Genomic DNA, 18,620 nt, shown 5'->3' on the forward strand with positions numbered 1-18,620 from the left:
GAGGAGGGAAGGGGGGTACGGCGCCGGCCAATTCCGGCAAGCCGGAGTGCGGCAGCGGCCGGGGATAGAGGCAAAGGGGAGAGGGAGGTGAGGGGGATTGATTCCCGGCCTCACCTCGGGCCGGGGCGACGCGTGGAGGCCGGCCGGCGGAAGAGGGCGGCGGCGGCTCGGGTGCACAGCGGGGGCGGCGTTAGGGCGGCGGATGCGAGGGGCCGGTCGTGGGGCGGCGGTCGTGGGGTGCCGGGGGTGCTCCTCGGCCCCTTTTATAGGCGGCCGGGGCAGCGGAGGGCGGTGGCCGGTGAGGGGGAGCCGGCGAGCAGCGCGGGGCGCCGTAATGGCGTTTGTCCGCGTGCTCTCGTCGTGGCGCGGCGTGCAGCGGGGCGCGGGCGCCGAGGGCACGTGGGGGGAAAACTGTGCGAGCACAGGGCGGCGTGCGCGACAGGGGAGCAGCGGCGGGTGGCGCGGCCGACGGCGGGCGGCGCGCGCGTGCGCGCGGGCGGCGCGGCACGGCGCGGGCCAGAGCGGGGGGCGTGGCGACGGGCGGCGCGGCGTTGCGGGGCCGGGCGAGGCGCGGGCACGGCGCGGCGCTCGGCGTGGCGCACGGCCACGCGGGGCACGCGGGGGCGTGCGCGGCACGGCAGCGCGCGGCGGGCGGTCGTTCGGGAGCAGAGACAGGGGAAAGAGAGGGGAGAAGAAGGGAAGAGGGAAAAAGAAAGAAGGAAGGAAAAGGGAAAAGAAAAAGAAAGAGGGGAGAGAGGAAAAGAAAGAGAGAGGTTGGAAAAAGAAAAGAAAAGGAAGAAATGGGAGGGAGAAAAAGGAGAGGGAGGGGAAGGGCGTGTCGGCGCCGGTCGCGGCGGCGACCGCGGCCGGTCGGCCACGCGCGCGGGATTCGCGCGAGGAGGGGGAAAAGAAAAGGAGTCGCGTCGGCGTTAATTGCGGCGGGCGATCGCGCGTGGACGACAGGCCAACGGGCGAAGCGGAACGGGACAGCGATCTGGTTAGGTTTTAGGGTTTTGGCGTCGAACCGTCTCCACGAATTACTCTAACGTCTGAGCGGAGCGGCGGTCAGGCTCGCGTCGGCCGTCGGCGAAACGGAGGGAATCAGGGTTTTACGACGGATAAAGTTTTCGGTCAGGGTACCTTAACGCGTTATTTAAAATTTGAAATTTTCGGGACGTCACAGGTTCACTGAAAATCAGGTATTCATACACGATCCTGATAGATATTTTGGGAAAATGATAACAGAATATATGACTAAGAAGGCAGAAAGCGTCCGGCTACACCACGTACAGCAATGTGGTACACAGGAGCTCAAGTTTGAGGTATCTCCTAAAGACAGAGCGCGACGTGGCATGAGACGTCAAACTCCTGTAAAGGAGTGCATTCTCAAGTTTGATGGAACTTGTTGTTGCTCATGCATGAGGCCAAAGTTGCTGCATTTACCTTGTTCTCATGTAATGGCTGCTTGTGCGGATATTCGACATCCTGTCGATATATATGTTTCCCATTACTTCAGAAAGGAGACAATTGCCAGCACCTGGCAGTATGAGATCTATGTGTTCCGTTTGGTTGGATCGTTCACTGAGATAGCGAATCCTGTTATATATATTCCAGACCCAAGATCATCACGGGTTCAGAGAGAGCGCCGTCAGACACGGCGTATTCGTAATGATATGGATGAGTCAGAGCTCCGTCCGAGGATACAGCGCTGCAGTGCATGTAATCAGATTGGACACACGTATAAACGTTGTCCAAACAATGATGCTGGCCCCAGTTCTGCTGAAGCTGGCTCTACAGGTGATGCTACAGATGGAAGACCTCCGGTTGCATCAAGGAGTGGGAGACGTCGCCGATCGAGTGCTAGTACGTCATCAGGCATCATTTAGTTCTAATTTTATTTGAACGTTGTTTCCTCATATGTAATATTTGCCGCGTTGAGATTGTATCAGACCTGGATGCGTATTTATAATATTTGCCGCATTGACTAAAGACAGAATTTTTGGATTCATGTATTCGTAATATTTGTAATGTTTGTACTGTTTGTTTTCATATTATTTTATTTTTAATGGCTTCATGTATTGTACTATCGTAATATTTGGATTCTACGTTGCAAAACGGTATCGTTTAACCATCTTCGTACGAGTTTAACGTACCGTAATCTTCTTCGTAAAATTGAATTAAAATTTTATATGCATACATAAGAGTATGGCGAATAAATCTTGTATTTGCAAAAAGTGTGAATTTCAAATAGTTTCTGAAACATAAATTCTAAGAAAATATAACAAAAATTATAACCAGGGGACCTCCCGCCCACTGGCCGGGCGGGAGGCCTGCTTCAGGGACCTCTTCGCGAATAAGATTTTTTTTTTTCGCGAAGAGGCCCCTGGAAATTTGTTTGGAACCTCCCGCACCGGCCCCATGTTTCCCGCTCGTTCAAAGGGCGGGATGTACCCATTTTCCTAATTTCTCCCATCTGCTCCCTTTTTCGAATTTTAATTTTTTTATCTTTTTAAAAAAACTCCCGTGAAGCGCGTCGGATTTGTGGGGCCGGCCCACACGACGACGAGAGAAAAGCGAGCGAGAGAGATTGTGGCCTGTGGGCTGTCCGGAGGAGGCCATCCAGCCCAATATGCAACGGCCGGGCCGGGCAGCAGCACGCTGCGGCCCTCGCGCGCCCCGCCTCGGTCCCCGCTGGAACGCTCCTCGCGCCACGCGCCCGAGGTCGGAAAGCCCTGGAAGCGCCCGCCGCCGCGTCCACGCACGCGCGCCCCCGGTGCGGCCGCCACGACCGCGGACACGTGCCGGGCCCCGTCCACGCGTCCCCCACGCCCGCCTCGCGGCCATTAAACCCGGCGCTCTCGCCCAGGACGCCCGGCACTTCCCTCTCCTCGATCAGTTCGTGTGCGTGGTGCTTCCCGTCCGCCGAGCAGTAGAGTCGCAGAGCGCCGCCGAGCAGCAGGAGGTCGAGAAGATGAGCCGGCTGGACACCCGGACGCTCAAGGACGAGCTGACGAGCATGGACCGGCGCCCGCTCCTGGACCTGGGCCACCCGCTCCTCAACCGCGTCGCCGACAGCTTCATCCGCGCCGCCGGCGTCGGCGCCGCCAGGGCCGTCTCCAGGGAGGCCTACTTCGTCACTGTCGAAGGTACGTGTTGTGCGTTGCCGTGTCTAGCACTAGCTAGTGAGTAGTAGCTCCCATTTGTTCGCGGGCATCTGCGAGTGAGAAGGCAACCAACGCGTTTCGATCGATCTGCAGGACTTTCAGGGGACTCGGCCGGGTTGGACCCCAACGGCGGCAAGAGGAGCCATTTCTCCAGCATCAGGGGCGACGACAGCCAGAAGTCGCTCGATGCAGTGGTGAGTGAGACAAAAAAAAAGCAGCTGTTGATGGACACTACGGCGATCTTTTTTGCTGCTTAATTTCTTCCTAACGCTTGCTTGACTACTCACTGTCAGATGATCAACTTGTGCAGGTAAAAACGGCCGGCAAGGAGGCCTTCCAGTGGGGTGCGTGCTCAGCACAAGCAAAATTTCCATCGGAGATTGCAACAGCTTTTTCCTCCTGAGAAAAACAGGATGTACACGTAACCGCTTACTAACCCTGTCTTTTTTCTTTGTTATGCAGGCTTGGCAGCTGGGGTGTACTCTGGGCTGACGTACGGCCTCAGGGAGGCCAGGGGCTGCCATGACTGGGTCAGTGCCACTTTCCTAATCGAACCGATGCTCGAGTCAAAGCATGTAAACTTCCATCAACATCCAAAGAACACCGTCCGTAACCGACTGCTGATTCCTGCTCGTTTGTTTTACCTTCCTCCTGCAGAAGAACAGCGCGATAGCCGGCGCCATCGCCGGCGCGGCCGTGGCGCTGACGGGGGACGCCGGCGGCCACTCCGACAAGCTCGTCCATTTCGCCATCACCGGCGCGGCGCTGTCCAGTGCCGCGAGCCTGCTCTCCGGCGTATTCTGAGCTCAGGGTGTCCGGTCAGGTTCTCGAGGGTGTTTAACATAAAGAAGTTGCATTGCAGCTCACCGACCATGAAAAATGTGGTCCTAGATCCGCGTGTCAGCTTCCTGCAGCAAGTCTGGCACTATGCGGTTCCAGTGTAATCGTTGCTCGTTTGTTTCCAAGACATTCCAAATTACCTTTTAGGCTTTTGCCAGTTACAATAATCTTCTTCGTTGATGCTAGAGATGGCTCGAAATGATGCCCGTGTGAAGTTGTGATCCACCCATCCATCCTTGGGTTTCGACAACGTACGTGTCCCTCTGAAAACGAGAACAAATGTAGAAGCGGTATACCTTCTCAATATGCTTTGAGAAGAGTGAGCTAAACACAATCTTCTTTGAGAAGAGTCACGATCTCAAGGAGCTAAGTAATTAGCCCAAGTAATTAGGCCTAAACAGAGGAATGTCCTTCGCACGGCAAAAAGAGAGGATAAAGTGGTGTTTGGATCAAAGAGCTAATATTTAAAATTATTAAACTTTAGCACTAGTCAATTAAAAAGTTTACTAAATTTTTTTTAGCACTAGTCAATCGAAACAGCTAAAACAGCTATGAGTGCTAATACGTGCGGCTAATAGGAGTTTAGTATTCCAACTTACGAGTAACTTTAGTCTATCCAATTATCGAAATAAAGCCTATCCAATTGTCCAAATAAATCATAAGTTGCTTAGTAGGAGTGCTAATACAGGTTAAAATTTAACACTCAACTTTAGGCTACCCAATTATCTAAATAAATCATAAGATTTGAGTTAATTGCTTGTTATTTCTGTTGCTCTGCTTTGGGGATTGGAACTGTATTCTCCCTCGGTCCTAAAAATTTAGAATAAAATAAAGTTATTCTAGAATTAAAATTATTTTAGAAAAAAATTATTTTACCTTACTTAGAAAGTGCAAGCAAAAGCAAGAACTTAGAAAGTGCAAGCAAAAGCAAGAATCAATTAATAAGTGATAATATCGGTAACAAATAGAAGTAAATATGATTATTTTTTCCCTTATTAATCTGTTACAGAATTTCTAAATAATCTGTATTTTGGGACGAAAAGAGTATATCCTTATTTGCAACGCCACTACAGCAGGTGCAAAATGCGTACGTGCATGCTCCTTTGCAAGCATTTCCCTTCTGAAGAAAATCCAGGGAAGCCGAGCTAACGAGTCCATGAAAAAATTGACATGATGATCAAACCTTGGGACCCATCGGCCGTATTTACTACAATGAAGAAGCTGTGCTAGCATACAACAAACTACATCACAACTTATTTTTCACACTGCAGAAATCTGCGGCCTTTCCTAACTAGTAACTATAAACACGCCTCAAGTAAAGAGCAAAGAATCTTGGAGTAGCACCATCCGCGAATAAATTTCACACACGTGAAAAGTAGAGCAGTATATTGGCCCAGAAACCTGCAAGTAAAGAGAGAACTTCATTTATTTTCAAAAAAAAAAGAGAGAACTTCACGTCAAGACTCAAGACCCAAAAGCCCAACGCCAAATCAAGATACAGAACAATCCTAAAGGCTAACGCACAAGGTACAGTTTGAAAGGTATTTGTGCCGACATTCCAATTGAATAACATGAAGATGAGGTCTTTGTTTCTTATATTTTCATGTGACTATGTATAACACTGTCGAATGAAAAATGTTAAAGTGCGATTTTACATTGGACCTATAGTTCCACAAATACTATTTATGAGTTCCTAGCCTTTTTACACCTGTAACCCATCCAATAATTTGAAGCTTTATATAATACAGATACGGTCTCCAAGAAAAAACTTCTCACTACGACAGTCTACATGTAGGGACGCAAGTTTTCTTTTACTTGTGTTACCGCATCGACCTAAAACTCATCTAAAATGTACCAATACGAAGCAAGAAAACTACCAGTGGATACCCCCTTGCTCCCTGCTAGCATGAAACAATCTCAGGGATCCATTTAAGCATGGTATCTTGGCCTGATGCCCTGATCCTACAAATAGAGCATCAGCTTGAAGATGTGAACTTACATATGATGTGAGTTGATAGCTTCAAAAATTGCATCCCCAGTTGATGAGCACCATCGACCAATTCCCGTAAAAGCGCTTGGTCATAGTGCATAAAGCAGCCGCCCTCTACATATTCTTATCGATCAACTTGGAGATATTGGAATCACAATGCCTACAGTGGAGCTATGGACACATCATAGCAATACTGACGAGGCCGCTGATGCCTCAGCTATAAGCTGGAGAGGTTGGCGTGCTTGAAGGCAAGCAGCAACATCAAAGGGATGTAATTCAGCTCCATCAAATATAAGATTTAAACCTGGTAAGACTACATTCTTGCTGTCTGTGTCCTCTGCATCTGATTTTGTATCATGTAAGGATGGTTGTTCTTCAGAGGTAGGTCTGCTGGCAGCCTCATTGAGCTCAGGAGCAAGTGCATATGACCTTTACAAATTTGGAACATAGCAATAAGTTACAGTGAATAATAATCAAGTAAACTTATTGCATGAAAGCTTAATGTAACGTATTCAGAAATACCTGACAGTGCTCCCATCAAAGCTCACAACTTCTGTGCGACATCTCTGCCGTCCAGAAAATCTCAGCCTCTCGCTTTCACTTGGGACTCCTCCCGTAGGTGTTGAAGGGTCATTATTGGGATTCCATCTCCCACTAATATTGTTGATTAAGACGCGTGGTAAGTCCCTTGAGCTTCCACGCTTGTTAAATAATTTTGCTATTGGCCCAGTTGCTTGATATTCACTACAAAGGTCTCTCAGACGCATTCTAACATTTTGCATCACGTCACAATGCTCATTGAGGTCATTCTTCTGAAGCATATGGGATGAAACCACCCTTTCACAAATCCTCTTGCACAACCTTGGATTGAATAAGGGAATTCCGAACTCTAAGCTCAAAGGCACCCACTGATAACTTACATTTTCTGGGTCAATTTTGTCTGATTCATCAATCCTGTGAAGTCTTACTAAACGAAGGTAGCCAAGTGTGCTCAGATTAAATTTACTGGATAGATCTTTCAATACAGATGTCAAGTTTAAGATCTGATCCTTTGGCAAATTAGTTTGATCTATCACACATGCAATTGATTGATCATCATTCTTCAGAGGTAAAGGGATCTCTACAGTGACAAGGTTTCCTGATGTGTCAAGATCATTAACACTAAGTGGTTGCGCCAGCACAGCAGATTGTTTAAGCATTGAGTTCAAGCAGTGTAACAATAGGTTGCCCTTCACCAAGTTCCCCTCAAACTTCCCTCCTAGTCCACCCACCACAGAACCATCCCAAGACCATATTAGTGCCTTTTCACAACCAGCTAATGGTTCAGGTAGCAGTCTAAAACGTAGTCCTTTCATGAAAACAGCAGATACCGGTCCACAATTCCCTGCTGTATACAATACAAGCTTCATCCAAGGTGTCATGGAGGAATAAGAAGGTGGACCAAAATGAATTGGGCCTGAAGGACCTGGAAGAACTGACGAAGAAGGAAGAGGAACCATTGAAACAATAATGTCATAGTCCCGGAGAAACAGCCGTTCCAATGTAGCTGGGGCAAGTGAGGCTAAGCTCTCACATCGAAGAATATCAACTTTATACTTCCTTTTGTTCTTCAACACTTGTGTGTCACTTGAAACATCTAGTTCTGATTTAGCCACAGTTGGTGACATTATATTCTCATCACTATCATCTAAATTACATGTCACCTGGTTATGCTGCGGCAATTCATCATGGTTATCGTCAGCAACACCCTCCATGTTTACTTTGGCCAATTGGCTAGTAGCATTTTCAATGTCATGAAAAGAGCTTCTTGGAGTTTTTGCTTCACCAGCATCATTACTAATTTCATTTGAAGAAACTCCACCAGATTGTAGACACTCCAAGAAGTATCGCAGACTGAATGCATGATTTGCAAACTCCTCTAGGACACCTTCAAATTTCTTTCCCTCTAAACTGGCAAGATCACTACAAAGTTCTGCAATGCAAGAATCACCTAGTTTTCCAGCCTCATAGAGTGTGACAGCATGAGATTTTAAACCTGCAGAATGTTGGTGAAGGTACTCACTAGTCACTATAGTATCATCAAGGCATTTGGCTATGTATTAGCTATTGACCAGTACTGCAAATCTGTCATTTGTACCACTACTGTGCAAGAGAAGAAATTGATAGATTCTGGTATCGCAATCAACCTATTTGGAAGATACATAATTGTAACTTTCACAAACAGTAACTTAAAATATTAAGGTAAAATGAAAAATAGTATAGTTAAACTTGCAACGGAAAGTGCCACAAATATTGTGCATTTATAATCATTTATTTATATGCATATTTCTCAAAAATTGATAGTCAAAGTTTGAATAGCAAAATCAATGGTGACAGTTATTTGGATATGGGTGCTGGATGATTTCCAAGAGATTTCAGCTTAAAATCCTAGTAATCTGCATTAGAAATAAGAGTTGAAGACAATATCTAACCTGGGGACAGTGAGCCCATCATCAAGTATGAAGTAACATTCGCATCAACAACAAAGCCCACATGAGCAGTTCCAGATATTTTCCTGGGCCCATCAGAATCCATGCTAGTAAGTTGTTGACCAGACTTTTCTGAGTTGATACTTGTATTTGAACCTTCTTCGTCATCACTAAGAATACTACCAGGAAATGCAGGCGCACCTTCATCATTAAGAACAGAATCTGCATCCACTAGTTTTACAGCCCACCCCAATCGACAAGCAAATGATGCAGCTGCCTGCAGCTGATAAAGGTCAGCTTGTAAGGTTGCAGCCAGTTCAGCAACAGTAGCATTAGCACTTGATACAACAAATACAGCATACAATAGCCTGCAACAAAAAATTCAAGTCATTGCTATGTTGGTTATGGAAAGTTACAGGTGAAAGAAAATTAGACTGTCATTTAAATTAGATATGAATAGCAAATGGAAGGCCATTATACAGAAAAATGAAAGCACTTACTCTTCAATTGGGTCTTCATATGATTGATCCTTGTTAGAAACAAAATTTTCAAGCCTGGAAACTGAATAAATAGTAACAATGTAAACTCTTTCAGATACTATATTACTAAAATTAATATAAGATCTATAAACACAATTCTGCATGACATATAGCAGTCTAACGAGCATTTTACCATTTATTCTGATGAAGGAGGCAGATCAGGGGATTTTGATATGTTGTTCGAATAAAACAACAACATTACAGAAAATACAAAGATGTTGAGCTACGCATGCAATGGAAATGGAATACCATGATATTCTTCAGGAAATCTCTTTATTTAGCACATTTATATGCAAAATTGATCTATCAAATATGATTTTGCAAATACGCATAGAAGGCTCTGATGTTCTAACTTTTTATCCAATCTGTATATTATATTTTTGCATAACCACAAACTAGATCATACGACAAACACATAATCCAAAGGATGTTTATCTACTGATATGTGTCATGACATGATGAATGCTGAAGAGTCAAAATGGTACAAACATTCAGTATGACATGTATTTATCAATTTATGCAATAAAAACAATTTTGTTCTGGCATCAAAAAGTGGGCTATGACACAATTGATAGAAGAAATGGATGTCTACATCATTCCTTGGTGCCCCACATCGCATGACATCAAGAGAAAGCATGGGCATAGAAGTATAGAACAGACACAAAACATCATAAGCAACAATGCCAGTCAATTAGGTTAATTCTTCTTGACTATTTATATCTTCAAAAGTACTCCATTAATACCTTTGAAACGGTCATCTGGGAAAACAGGGACATCAAAGTACACTAGCCCTCTTTTATAAAAGCCATCAATAACCTTCGGATCAAAAAGAACATATGAATTGGCTTCCTCTTTACATATTTTGTCTATTGTTGCTGTCTCTTCTTCTGAAAGTTTCTACAGAAAACCAATAACATCAACTCTTATCAAAAGACTTCATAAGGAAAGATCATTGAAGACTTCATAAAAAGATAATAGATTTACATAGGGAAAAAGAAAGACAGGCATTGTATGTTGTAGCTTTCACATTACAAGTAGATTTCATCACATTTTATATCAAAATTGCATTAATGCATAGCAATAACAAGAGATATAGCGAACCTGACCTTAAACTCTTCCAGTGTAAAGTTAACAAGACAAACCCCCCACCAAGGCTCAACTGGGAAGTCAACAGGCTGTGTAGGCAGCATCTCTTTGGCAATTGATTTGTTCAGCTTCCACATTAGTTTCTGAAGAATTCAATACAGAAAAATTATCTGTATCTGTAAAATGAACAATCTTGCTGAAAGATACTATCTAAATATCAAACAGAACACGAAAAATCACACACAAAAAGGTTTACTAAGAACATGTATTGCATGCCCATACATTTATTATGGATCACTTTTCACATCTATTAGACTCATGCCCCACGCAATTGTTTAGCATAGTCCAGTATTCTTTTTTGTGAAAACTTCTGTTGTTATCGTTTCATTTGAGATTTGAAAATGATGTGTCCTCTATCTGCAGTTTGCACATTTCAGTGTGAAACAAATTACTTATTAATTCACATGATCAACTATTTGAAAGTTGAAACCTATGTATGTTAACAAGATTGCATGAGCATCTGACAGTGTAAGAACCAAAGATCATGTCCAGGAATACCTTTGATCTGCATTTGTTCATGATATCAATAAACTCGTTTCTCCCAACACCCGTAAGCCTTAGTGCATCAGCAGCAGTGAAGTTTGGAATACTATCATATGGTTGTTCTGCCACAAAATCAAGCATGTCAGAAATATAAACATGTATTATAAAAGGTGGAGCAGTGCTTCAGTTTTACAGTCACACATCAGTAGGTTACGCTGTTCTACCCCAAAAAAAAAAGAATATAACACAGTTTACCAACATGGGCTAGCAGTCTAGGCCAGGCACTGCCTAAAATTGCAGTAAATTAATTTTTAACAGCAGGATACCACCATTGAGTTGTACTCTGATTCTATATGTGTTATTTTACCACCATAAAAAATGATAGGAAATTAGAGCAATCTATAGGCTACAGGATGCTAAAGGGACATAAATTCACAAAAAAATCTTTTAAAAAAGGGATTACCATTCTTCATTGCTTCAAAAAGGATGTCACAATAATATCTGAATGGTGAGATCCTTGATACTCGGCATATATAGTCTGCAAGGTGGTACGGGTATAACTGCAAACCAATGCGCATGATGTTGAAATCTTGAAAGCTTTCGGGTAAACAATTCAAACATACGAGAAAAGAGTTATTATACACATATTTCAACCCACTGCAGAGGCAACTACAGAAACCTTAACAAAAAATTAATAGAGACGTTAACTGGGCAGATCCAGTATACCAAACAATGTGCATTAAAAATCACAGGCATGGGTTTATCAATGCCGGCAGATGTTACCAACAGAAAATTGAAATAACCCCCAACAGAGAAAAACCAAGCTATCTCGCATTTGCCAGCCTATTGATTACACAGAAAGGGGAAATTGAGGACCATACTGCAAGATTTCTCCGGAGGTAGCGCATCATTTCTTCATAGTATTCCCCTTCTCTGCATACTCTACGGGCAAAGCAGGTATTCCATTGCAAGCGTTTTCGGATACAAAAATCCACAATCCTGCCACCAAAATAAGTAGAACCGGATATTATGCCTGACAGTTTCACACTATATTAATGACAGGAACTAGGGGGCGCAATTCAGACACCTTAAGTACATGAGAAGGGTTATTCATGAAGTCCTTCAGAGTACTACTACTGTCCATTATTCAGCTCATATTTCGGTACGTAGAAGTCTTCTAAAGCAATTTTTGACCTTAAGTATTGGAAAAAAAATTACAAACACACCACTGGGTCAGACCCCAGTTTGCTCTTTTACAGGTGAGTCCCAGTCCCACCTATCATTGAGACATCCAATGCTAAAATAGAAAACTAGGGTTTGAGCCTGTGGTATTTTTGCAAAATCCCCTTTAACATTCTTACAATATATTATCAATAATACAAAATCAACATTATATCAAATGATATACAGATCTGTAGATACAACTTTTGCTCACAAAACATGCATACAATTTGATTATTGTTTGTCAAAACTTATGAATTTTCACTTTTTCAAATCAAGATACCCGTTATAGAAATGGATGAAGCAGGCACATTAACACAATTCTCCAATATGGCATCATATAACTTTATGTGGCCCTTATTGAACTTGACACTTGCAACAGAAGTCTATGCTTTCCTGTGCCGATAGGAAATCCTAGCTTCTATCGTTTCACGTGGAAGTATATTATCAGCAACATAATGGCACATATACAGTATGAATTAAATATTTTTTTACTCATTTCATAAAGAGCTTTGACTTCATGGTAAAGTCACACAGATGTTCCTCACAAGAAAAACAAATTGCATGCACGCATATTTGGTTACTTTTTTTTATCATGAGGCCATGAGGGAACATAAACTGCCAACCAATGTTAAGAAATGTGGTGATGCAAATGATCCGAGCATTAAAAACATTACTAGTAGCCAGAAGGCCAGAAAAAACTGCATGTAATGTAACAAACCAGTAAGAACGAAGGTTGAATAATTGACCAAATTGTGCTTTTCTTCGAGAACGAAAATCATGTAATTGCCAGGACTCAGAGTTCTACAGTTTCACTCTAAATCAGTCAATGCACTGAAGAGCCATGGTTCAAATTTCAACTACTCCCAAAGTGCCCTTATTTGAACAGGCACAATGTCAAGAGATGTATAACTATACAAGCCATGATTCACCTATCTCCCATGCTAGATGAACCCTGCAACAGTCCCTAGCTAAATTGAGGCCAGCATCTGCGGCTCGGAGACCTCGCACGTCAATGTAGCTAGTGGAGGACGAGATCTAAACAAGCGCAGTTCGGAACATAACCTCCACTTGCTGCTCAAGCGGCACCGAAACAGCTATTTTAAACAGCACTGGCGTCTTCTACTACGGCAACTCACAGAGCTCACAACTAAGCGTAATTGGTTGCAGCAGCAGAGGCAACCCATAGTAGAGAGTAAACGCAGAACAGTGGTTACCTGCGGTGCCACTCCTCCTTGGTCTGGAGCGTGGACTGGAGGCGCTTGGGGAGCGACTCCCAGGGGCACTCCTCCCGGATCGCCTTCACCACCATCTGCTCCTCCACCGTGGCCGACGACATCCTGCACCTCGTCCACCCTCCGCCCGCGAGACTGGTGGCTGGGTGGGGCGGGCGGATCTGGCTGCTGCTGCGCTGCGGCGGGATCAGATCGCGATCTCGCGGGGAGGGGCAGGTGAGGTTCGGGAGCGCGAGGGACGCTGCTGTCCCCGGATCAAGAGCTGCGGCGCGGCTCGTGCCTCCGGCGGTGGCGCGTCGCTGGGGGCTGGAGAGAAACGGGGGCGCGGATGGGAAGTGGCGGCCTGGTCCCCTGTTCGAGTCCGGCAAGCCGCAGCAGACACGCCTTTGAAACTGGGAGCGGCACCGCGGTCAGTCCGATTTCCGCGATGACGGTTCGGGTAGCCTCCGCAGGTCGTGCACGAATCGCACGACTGGCCGAGCGTCACGACCGACCCCATGAGTCTATCTATGCTCGAGTAGCGCAGAATTGGCTCCACTCCATATGAAGTCCTAGGGTTTGGGAGTACTCCGTTCCACCAAAATCAGCTCCACTCCACCAGCTCCATCTTTTAGCAGTCCCGTTCCATCTTTTCTAAAAAAATTTGGAGCTGAAGTACGTGTTTGGGAGATTGTGATGCTCCAGCTTCAGAAATATGAGAACTTGATAGGAATTGTCTATTTTGCCCATGGTGGTTGGCTGAAAGGTTGGGTTGTTTTTTCCCGCTGCTACAATATGCTACAGTACCCACGCACTGTTCAGTCCGAAAAAAAACTAGCCCAACAATAATGTTCCAATGTCATTGTTCAACTAGCAATAATTATGGTACAAATCAACATTTTTCTAATTCCAAGCGACAGAGAGTGACGTGGCCAACTCATCACGAAAGGCATCCATAGTTTTGATGTTGACCGCGGAAGTTGAACCATCGGGCGCCGCTTGTGAAACGGCATATTTGTTGTATCTTTCTGGTATTGTAGCAATAAAATTAGGATCATGATCAAATCGAGCAAAGTCTTCATCTTCACCTCCATGCTCACGAATGAAATTGTGAAGGATCATGATAGCCACAACAATCATTTTTTGCTTGTACATGGGATATGGTGGAATCTTCCAAAGAATTGGCCACTTTATTTTCAATAATCCAAAAGATCGCTCAATCACATTGCGGATAGATGAGTAAATCCGATTGAACCTTTTCATAGGAGTCCTAGGTGGGGTACCTTTATACCATTCCGGTATATGATACCTTTCACCCTTGTAAGGAGCAAGATAGCCGGTACGATTCGGATATCCCTCATCCATAATATAGTATTTTCCTAAATTTATATAAAGCAATATGAGTCATGGATTAATGGTAAATGTTAAACACATAAGTATTTTCAAACTACACGTATGTTACCTTGTGGAGGATGTGGGAAAAAATCTTCATCAACTCTGAGTGCATTGTACAACACACTTGTATCATGCATAGCTTTAGGGTTTCCCACGGAAATATAAGTGAAACGCATGTCAAAGTCACATAATGCTAGAACATTTTGAGTGGCTATACCCGTTTTTTCAATATATCTCACTTGCTCGTCAGGTGAAAGTGCAACACGGATATGAGTGCCATCAAGTGCGCCAATACAATCTTTGAAGTATGGATATGCACGTCTGCCATCTTTTATTCTTTTATGGACTGTGAAGAAGTTAGGATTTTTTTTCTAATAAAGTCTCTTACCATAGCCATCAAAGCATTTAGAACCTCATCGAATTTCCTACTAATAGTGTCTCCTGAATGCTTGAATCTATTTTGAGTTTTTCTATTAGACTTATTTCCAGCACATGTGTATAGGAAAATAGCAAGCATCTCATATATGCTCATGTGCATAGAAGACTGCAGCCCATACCTTTCCACCAATATAGTACGGAGATCCAAAAATATTTTATTGCTTATACGAAGTTGTCTGTGGCATTCTCCAGGAGTATTCATTGTCTCTAGCAGCCATCCTATACCACTAACACCAGATGTCCTTGGTGGGTTTTTAGCAAGGTAGAGACCAATATATATTTAAGCAATTTCTGCACCACCCAAAATAAGATTCCAAAAGACCTCACTCTCATCAGTAGAGTCATCACTATCACTCTCACTTTCATGCAGATGACAAGCCATATGATAATAAAATAAGTAACATATATGATAACACATAAATGTAATGATCACACAATAATAGTTGAAATGATAATAGTTTGGTACAGACCACAATGATCAAATGATAAGACATAAATAAAATGACAATAGTTCAAATAAAGGAAAAGAAAACATGGCAAGAACACAATTCCTCAATTGCTATACTTGGCATTGTACTTCCTCCGAAGCCAATTAAATCTAGTCTCATTTGTAGGTAAGGTCATGAACATTTTCCTTTGGTCCTTCTTCACAAACAACTCTGTAGCAATGTAGTGCTCATCTGTATCGTAGCCTGCCCCACATTCCAACACTAGGTCCATGACTTGTTGGACAGTGACTTCACCTAGTTTTTTAGATGTAAAAGAAGAGGCCGACTCAGCAATCTTAGTTACTTGCTCTTGAATAACTAGTGTTGTGCCTATTCTTGGTTTCTTTGCTGGTTGGTTTCTTTTGTTTACCAATAGAATGGTAGGAGAAGGAGAAACCTCTTGGGGATAATCTGATTCATCCCCGACGGCAGCATCATGGTCACAATCATCAAGAAACTCATGCAAATTACCATTGTCAACATCAGCAGGCACCTCTTGAGATGGCGGAATAATGGGATTAGAGCTCATAGGATTCCAATGATCTGATTGATCATTAATTATATCACCAAATATCACTGACAAATCATCCTCATTTTGCAATAGTTTTTTCCTAAACTTCCCACCACCTGGAATTTTCTGAAAGAAGACAATTGGTGTTACTAAAAATAATTGAACTAATTTCCTGAAAAAAACATAAATAAAATAGTCTCAAGAACTCACCGCTTTTGCCTTCTTCCACCACTCATCATCCATATCAATAACACCTCTTGCTCTATCCCATCCTGGTCCTGTTTGCTTCCTCATTAATTTCTTCCAAGCTAAAAAAGTCAGGCTTTAACTTATCCAATTTGTTCTTCGTTTGCCGCTTGGACAAACGAATTCATGTGAGGTTGAAAAAAATCCTCTATGACCTCATCATATCCTACTGAGTTCAAATGGGTGTTCGGCCTATTCTCTTTGTTAACTTGTTTGGTAAACAACGAACATATAAGCGCCGTATTTGCATCAGTCCAATCAATTGAATCACCTTGATCAATATGACAGTAACTACTTTATAGCATGTGTGACAGTAACTACTTTATAGCATGTGCGCTAATATATCTCTACTCATGTTGCCTGCTCACTATATAGTTCAACCAACAATTTCACGAGAGGAAGGAAAATTTTTACCGTATCTTGCACCTTCTTCTTGCCTTTGCGTTGTGCCATCTCTTGGGCGATCGCCTGGCTGCCAAGGCCATCCACATCTTCACCGGCCTGGCTCCCAAGATCGGCCACGACCGGTGCCCAACGCAGCCCGGGCACGGCCACGACCGGCGCCCGACGCAGCCCGGCCACAGCCGCCGCCCACGCCGTCCGATCCAGCCCGGCCACGGATGTCGCTTGCCCCGCCCATGGAGCCACGGCCGCCGATGGAGCTTAGCTCCTCTACTTTGTTGCCGAGGTCACTGCTGCCAAGGTCGGCCGCAGGAGCCAGCGGAACAAATGGAGAGCGAGCACCGGCAGAGACTTCCATTTTCCCCGGAGGAGCGCCGGGAGGGGCGGGGGGTAGGGGGCGGCGCTAGGGGAGGAGAGTAGGGGCGGCGGTGGCGCTAGGGGGGCAGGGGGTGGCGGCGGCCCTTGGGGAGGGGAGAAGGGTCGGCGGCGGCTCTAGGGGAGGGGAGCCACGGGGGCGCGCGGTGGCGCTTGGGGAGGGGGGCAAGGCTGGATCAGGTGGCGGCAACCCTTGGGGAGGGGAGCAGGGGCGGCGGCGGCGCTGGGGGAGGGGAGCGGGGGCAGCGGCGGCGGCGCTGGGGGAGGCGAGCAGGGGGCGGCGGCGGCGCTTGGGGAGGGGAGCAGGGGCGGCGACGGCGCTAGGGGAGGGGGCAGGGGGGGGGCGGCGGCGCTTGGGGAGGACAGCAGGGGGCGGCGGCGGCAGCGGCGCTAGGGGAGGGGGAGCAGGGGGCGGCGGCGCTGGGGGAGGCGAGCAAGGGGTGGCGGCGGCGCTAGGGGAGGAGCATGAGGTTGGGCCAGCGGCGGTGGCGCTAGGGGAGGGGAGGAGCGGCGGGAGGGGAGGGGGGCAGGAGGCGACGGGATGAGGAAAGGAGCGGGAGATCGAACCGGTACGTTGTAACGAGTGGTATGGTTGGTAATTACCTCGCAACTCCATGAGTTGGTACGAAACTAGTATTTTTAGAGCACCTCTTGAGGTACTCCACAAAAAACGTGGATTTGGCCCTCAACTCCACTTTTTTTTTGGAGCTGGAGTTGGTGGAGCTGTACATGTTTGTATGGCAATTTTGCAAAGTTGGTGGAGTGGAGCGATTTTTTGTGAGGTGGAGTGCTCCCAAACATGCCCTTAACAACTAATATCTTGGTGTTATTTTAGGTTCCGGTTGGATCCATCCAGCTAATTCATTAACTGATTAGCTAGAATTAGCTAGATTGAACCAGCTAATTGGATAATTAATATTTAGCTTGTTACGAGAAGTTTAGTTGCGCATTAGCTGTTCCATTTAGATCCACTATAGCTAAAATTAGCTAACTATCAATTAGCTGATGGATCTAAATATGCCCTTACACAACATCTAACATCTATACTTACTTGATCTATATGTACCTTATTCGAGTATCTTAATTGAATCTTAGTATCGAATGCTTGTCACAGCCCATTTCGTGTTTGCATGGAGACAGTTATGAAGGGGAAAAAAACCGTATGAAACAGTAGCGTAAAGAAGTCTCAACATTTTGCATTTATCTTTTGTTCTCTCTCTTTCACTAGCTTTTTGTCCAAAGTTTAAGGGCAAAACTTGTTTAAACAAGTTATCTATGAAACTTATTTGAGGAGATTTCACCGAAGGATCTCTAAATTAAAAAACTCCAAAAAACTTATTCTATAAAGGTTTTCATAAGTTTTCTTAAACTCAAAAGTCAAAAAACTCTCACGAAGTAATCATCAGTAGTTTAATAAAAAAGTTACTAGGAAAAATCCTTGATAAGAGTTCAAATTTAAAATTTATGGAGGAGAAAAATTTCCAAGAAAGGAAAGCCTAGAGAAGAGGAGCATCATATACACACTAACTAGAATGTCTTGTTAGGCTTTAATTTTTAAAATAAAAGCAAGTACATTGCTACAGAGGTCCAGAGGTCTAATAAGTTATGTGATACAGATTCATGTAGAATTTTTGATGATATGGAACAGAGAGAGAAAGGAGAGGGAACGAGGTGGCTGCTTCGCGAAACAACTGCCTCAT

At 44.7% G+C, this 18,620-nt stretch overlaps 3 protein-coding genes across 4 annotated transcripts; 1 reads left to right on the top strand and 2 right to left on the bottom strand.

Annotated features, from left to right (window-relative positions):
* The first annotated feature begins 2,862 nt into the window (after positions 1–2,862).
* LOC112894700 (outer envelope pore protein 16-2, chloroplastic-like) lies at positions 2,863–4,168 on the top strand. Its single transcript, XM_025962485.1, has 5 exons — positions 2,863–3,146; positions 3,258–3,358; positions 3,475–3,508; positions 3,627–3,694; positions 3,822–4,168. Exons 1-5 carry the CDS (start codon positions 2,972–2,974, stop codon positions 3,966–3,968), a joined length of 525 nt encoding a protein of 174 aa, XP_025818270.1. The 5' UTR covers positions 2,863–2,971; the 3' UTR covers positions 3,969–4,168.
* A 788-nt stretch (positions 4,169–4,956) lies between these two features.
* LOC112893511 (protein FAM91A1-like) lies at positions 4,957–13,523 on the bottom strand. Of its 2 annotated transcripts, XR_003228832.1 has the most exons (11): positions 13,069–13,519; positions 11,512–11,629; positions 11,094–11,190; positions 10,646–10,752; positions 10,108–10,230; positions 9,745–9,898; positions 8,963–9,023; positions 8,466–8,830; positions 6,517–8,029; positions 6,004–6,423; positions 4,957–5,405 (listed from the first exon to the last, which is right to left on the bottom strand). XR_003228832.1 is itself a non-coding variant. In XM_025960885.1 (10 exons), exons 1-10 carry the CDS (start codon positions 13,188–13,190, stop codon positions 6,177–6,179), a joined length of 2,907 nt encoding a protein of 968 aa, XP_025816670.1. In that variant the 5' UTR covers positions 13,191–13,523; the 3' UTR covers positions 6,078–6,176. The 2 variants fall into 2 exon arrangements, 1 of the variants encoding a protein (XP_025816670.1); XM_025960885.1 differs by lacking the exon at positions 4,957–5,405 and having other exon boundaries at positions 6,078–6,423; positions 13,069–13,523.
* A 1,927-nt stretch (positions 13,524–15,450) lies between these two features.
* On the bottom strand, positions 15,451–16,903 carry LOC112892705 (zinc finger CCCH domain-containing protein 43-like). The gene is made up of 3 exons (XM_025959832.1): positions 16,680–16,903; positions 16,108–16,219; positions 15,451–16,023 (listed from the first exon to the last, which is right to left on the bottom strand). The coding sequence occupies exons 1-3, from the start codon at positions 16,901–16,903 to the stop codon at positions 15,451–15,453; spliced, it is 909 nt and encodes a 302-aa protein (XP_025815617.1).
* Between the last annotated feature and the right edge of the window lie 1,717 nt (positions 16,904–18,620).

Source organism: Panicum hallii, chromosome 5 (assembly GCF_002211085.1).
Source record: "Panicum hallii strain FIL2 chromosome 5, PHallii_v3.1, whole genome shotgun sequence".
Classification (NCBI taxonomy): Eukaryota; Viridiplantae; Streptophyta; class Magnoliopsida; order Poales; family Poaceae; genus Panicum; species Panicum hallii.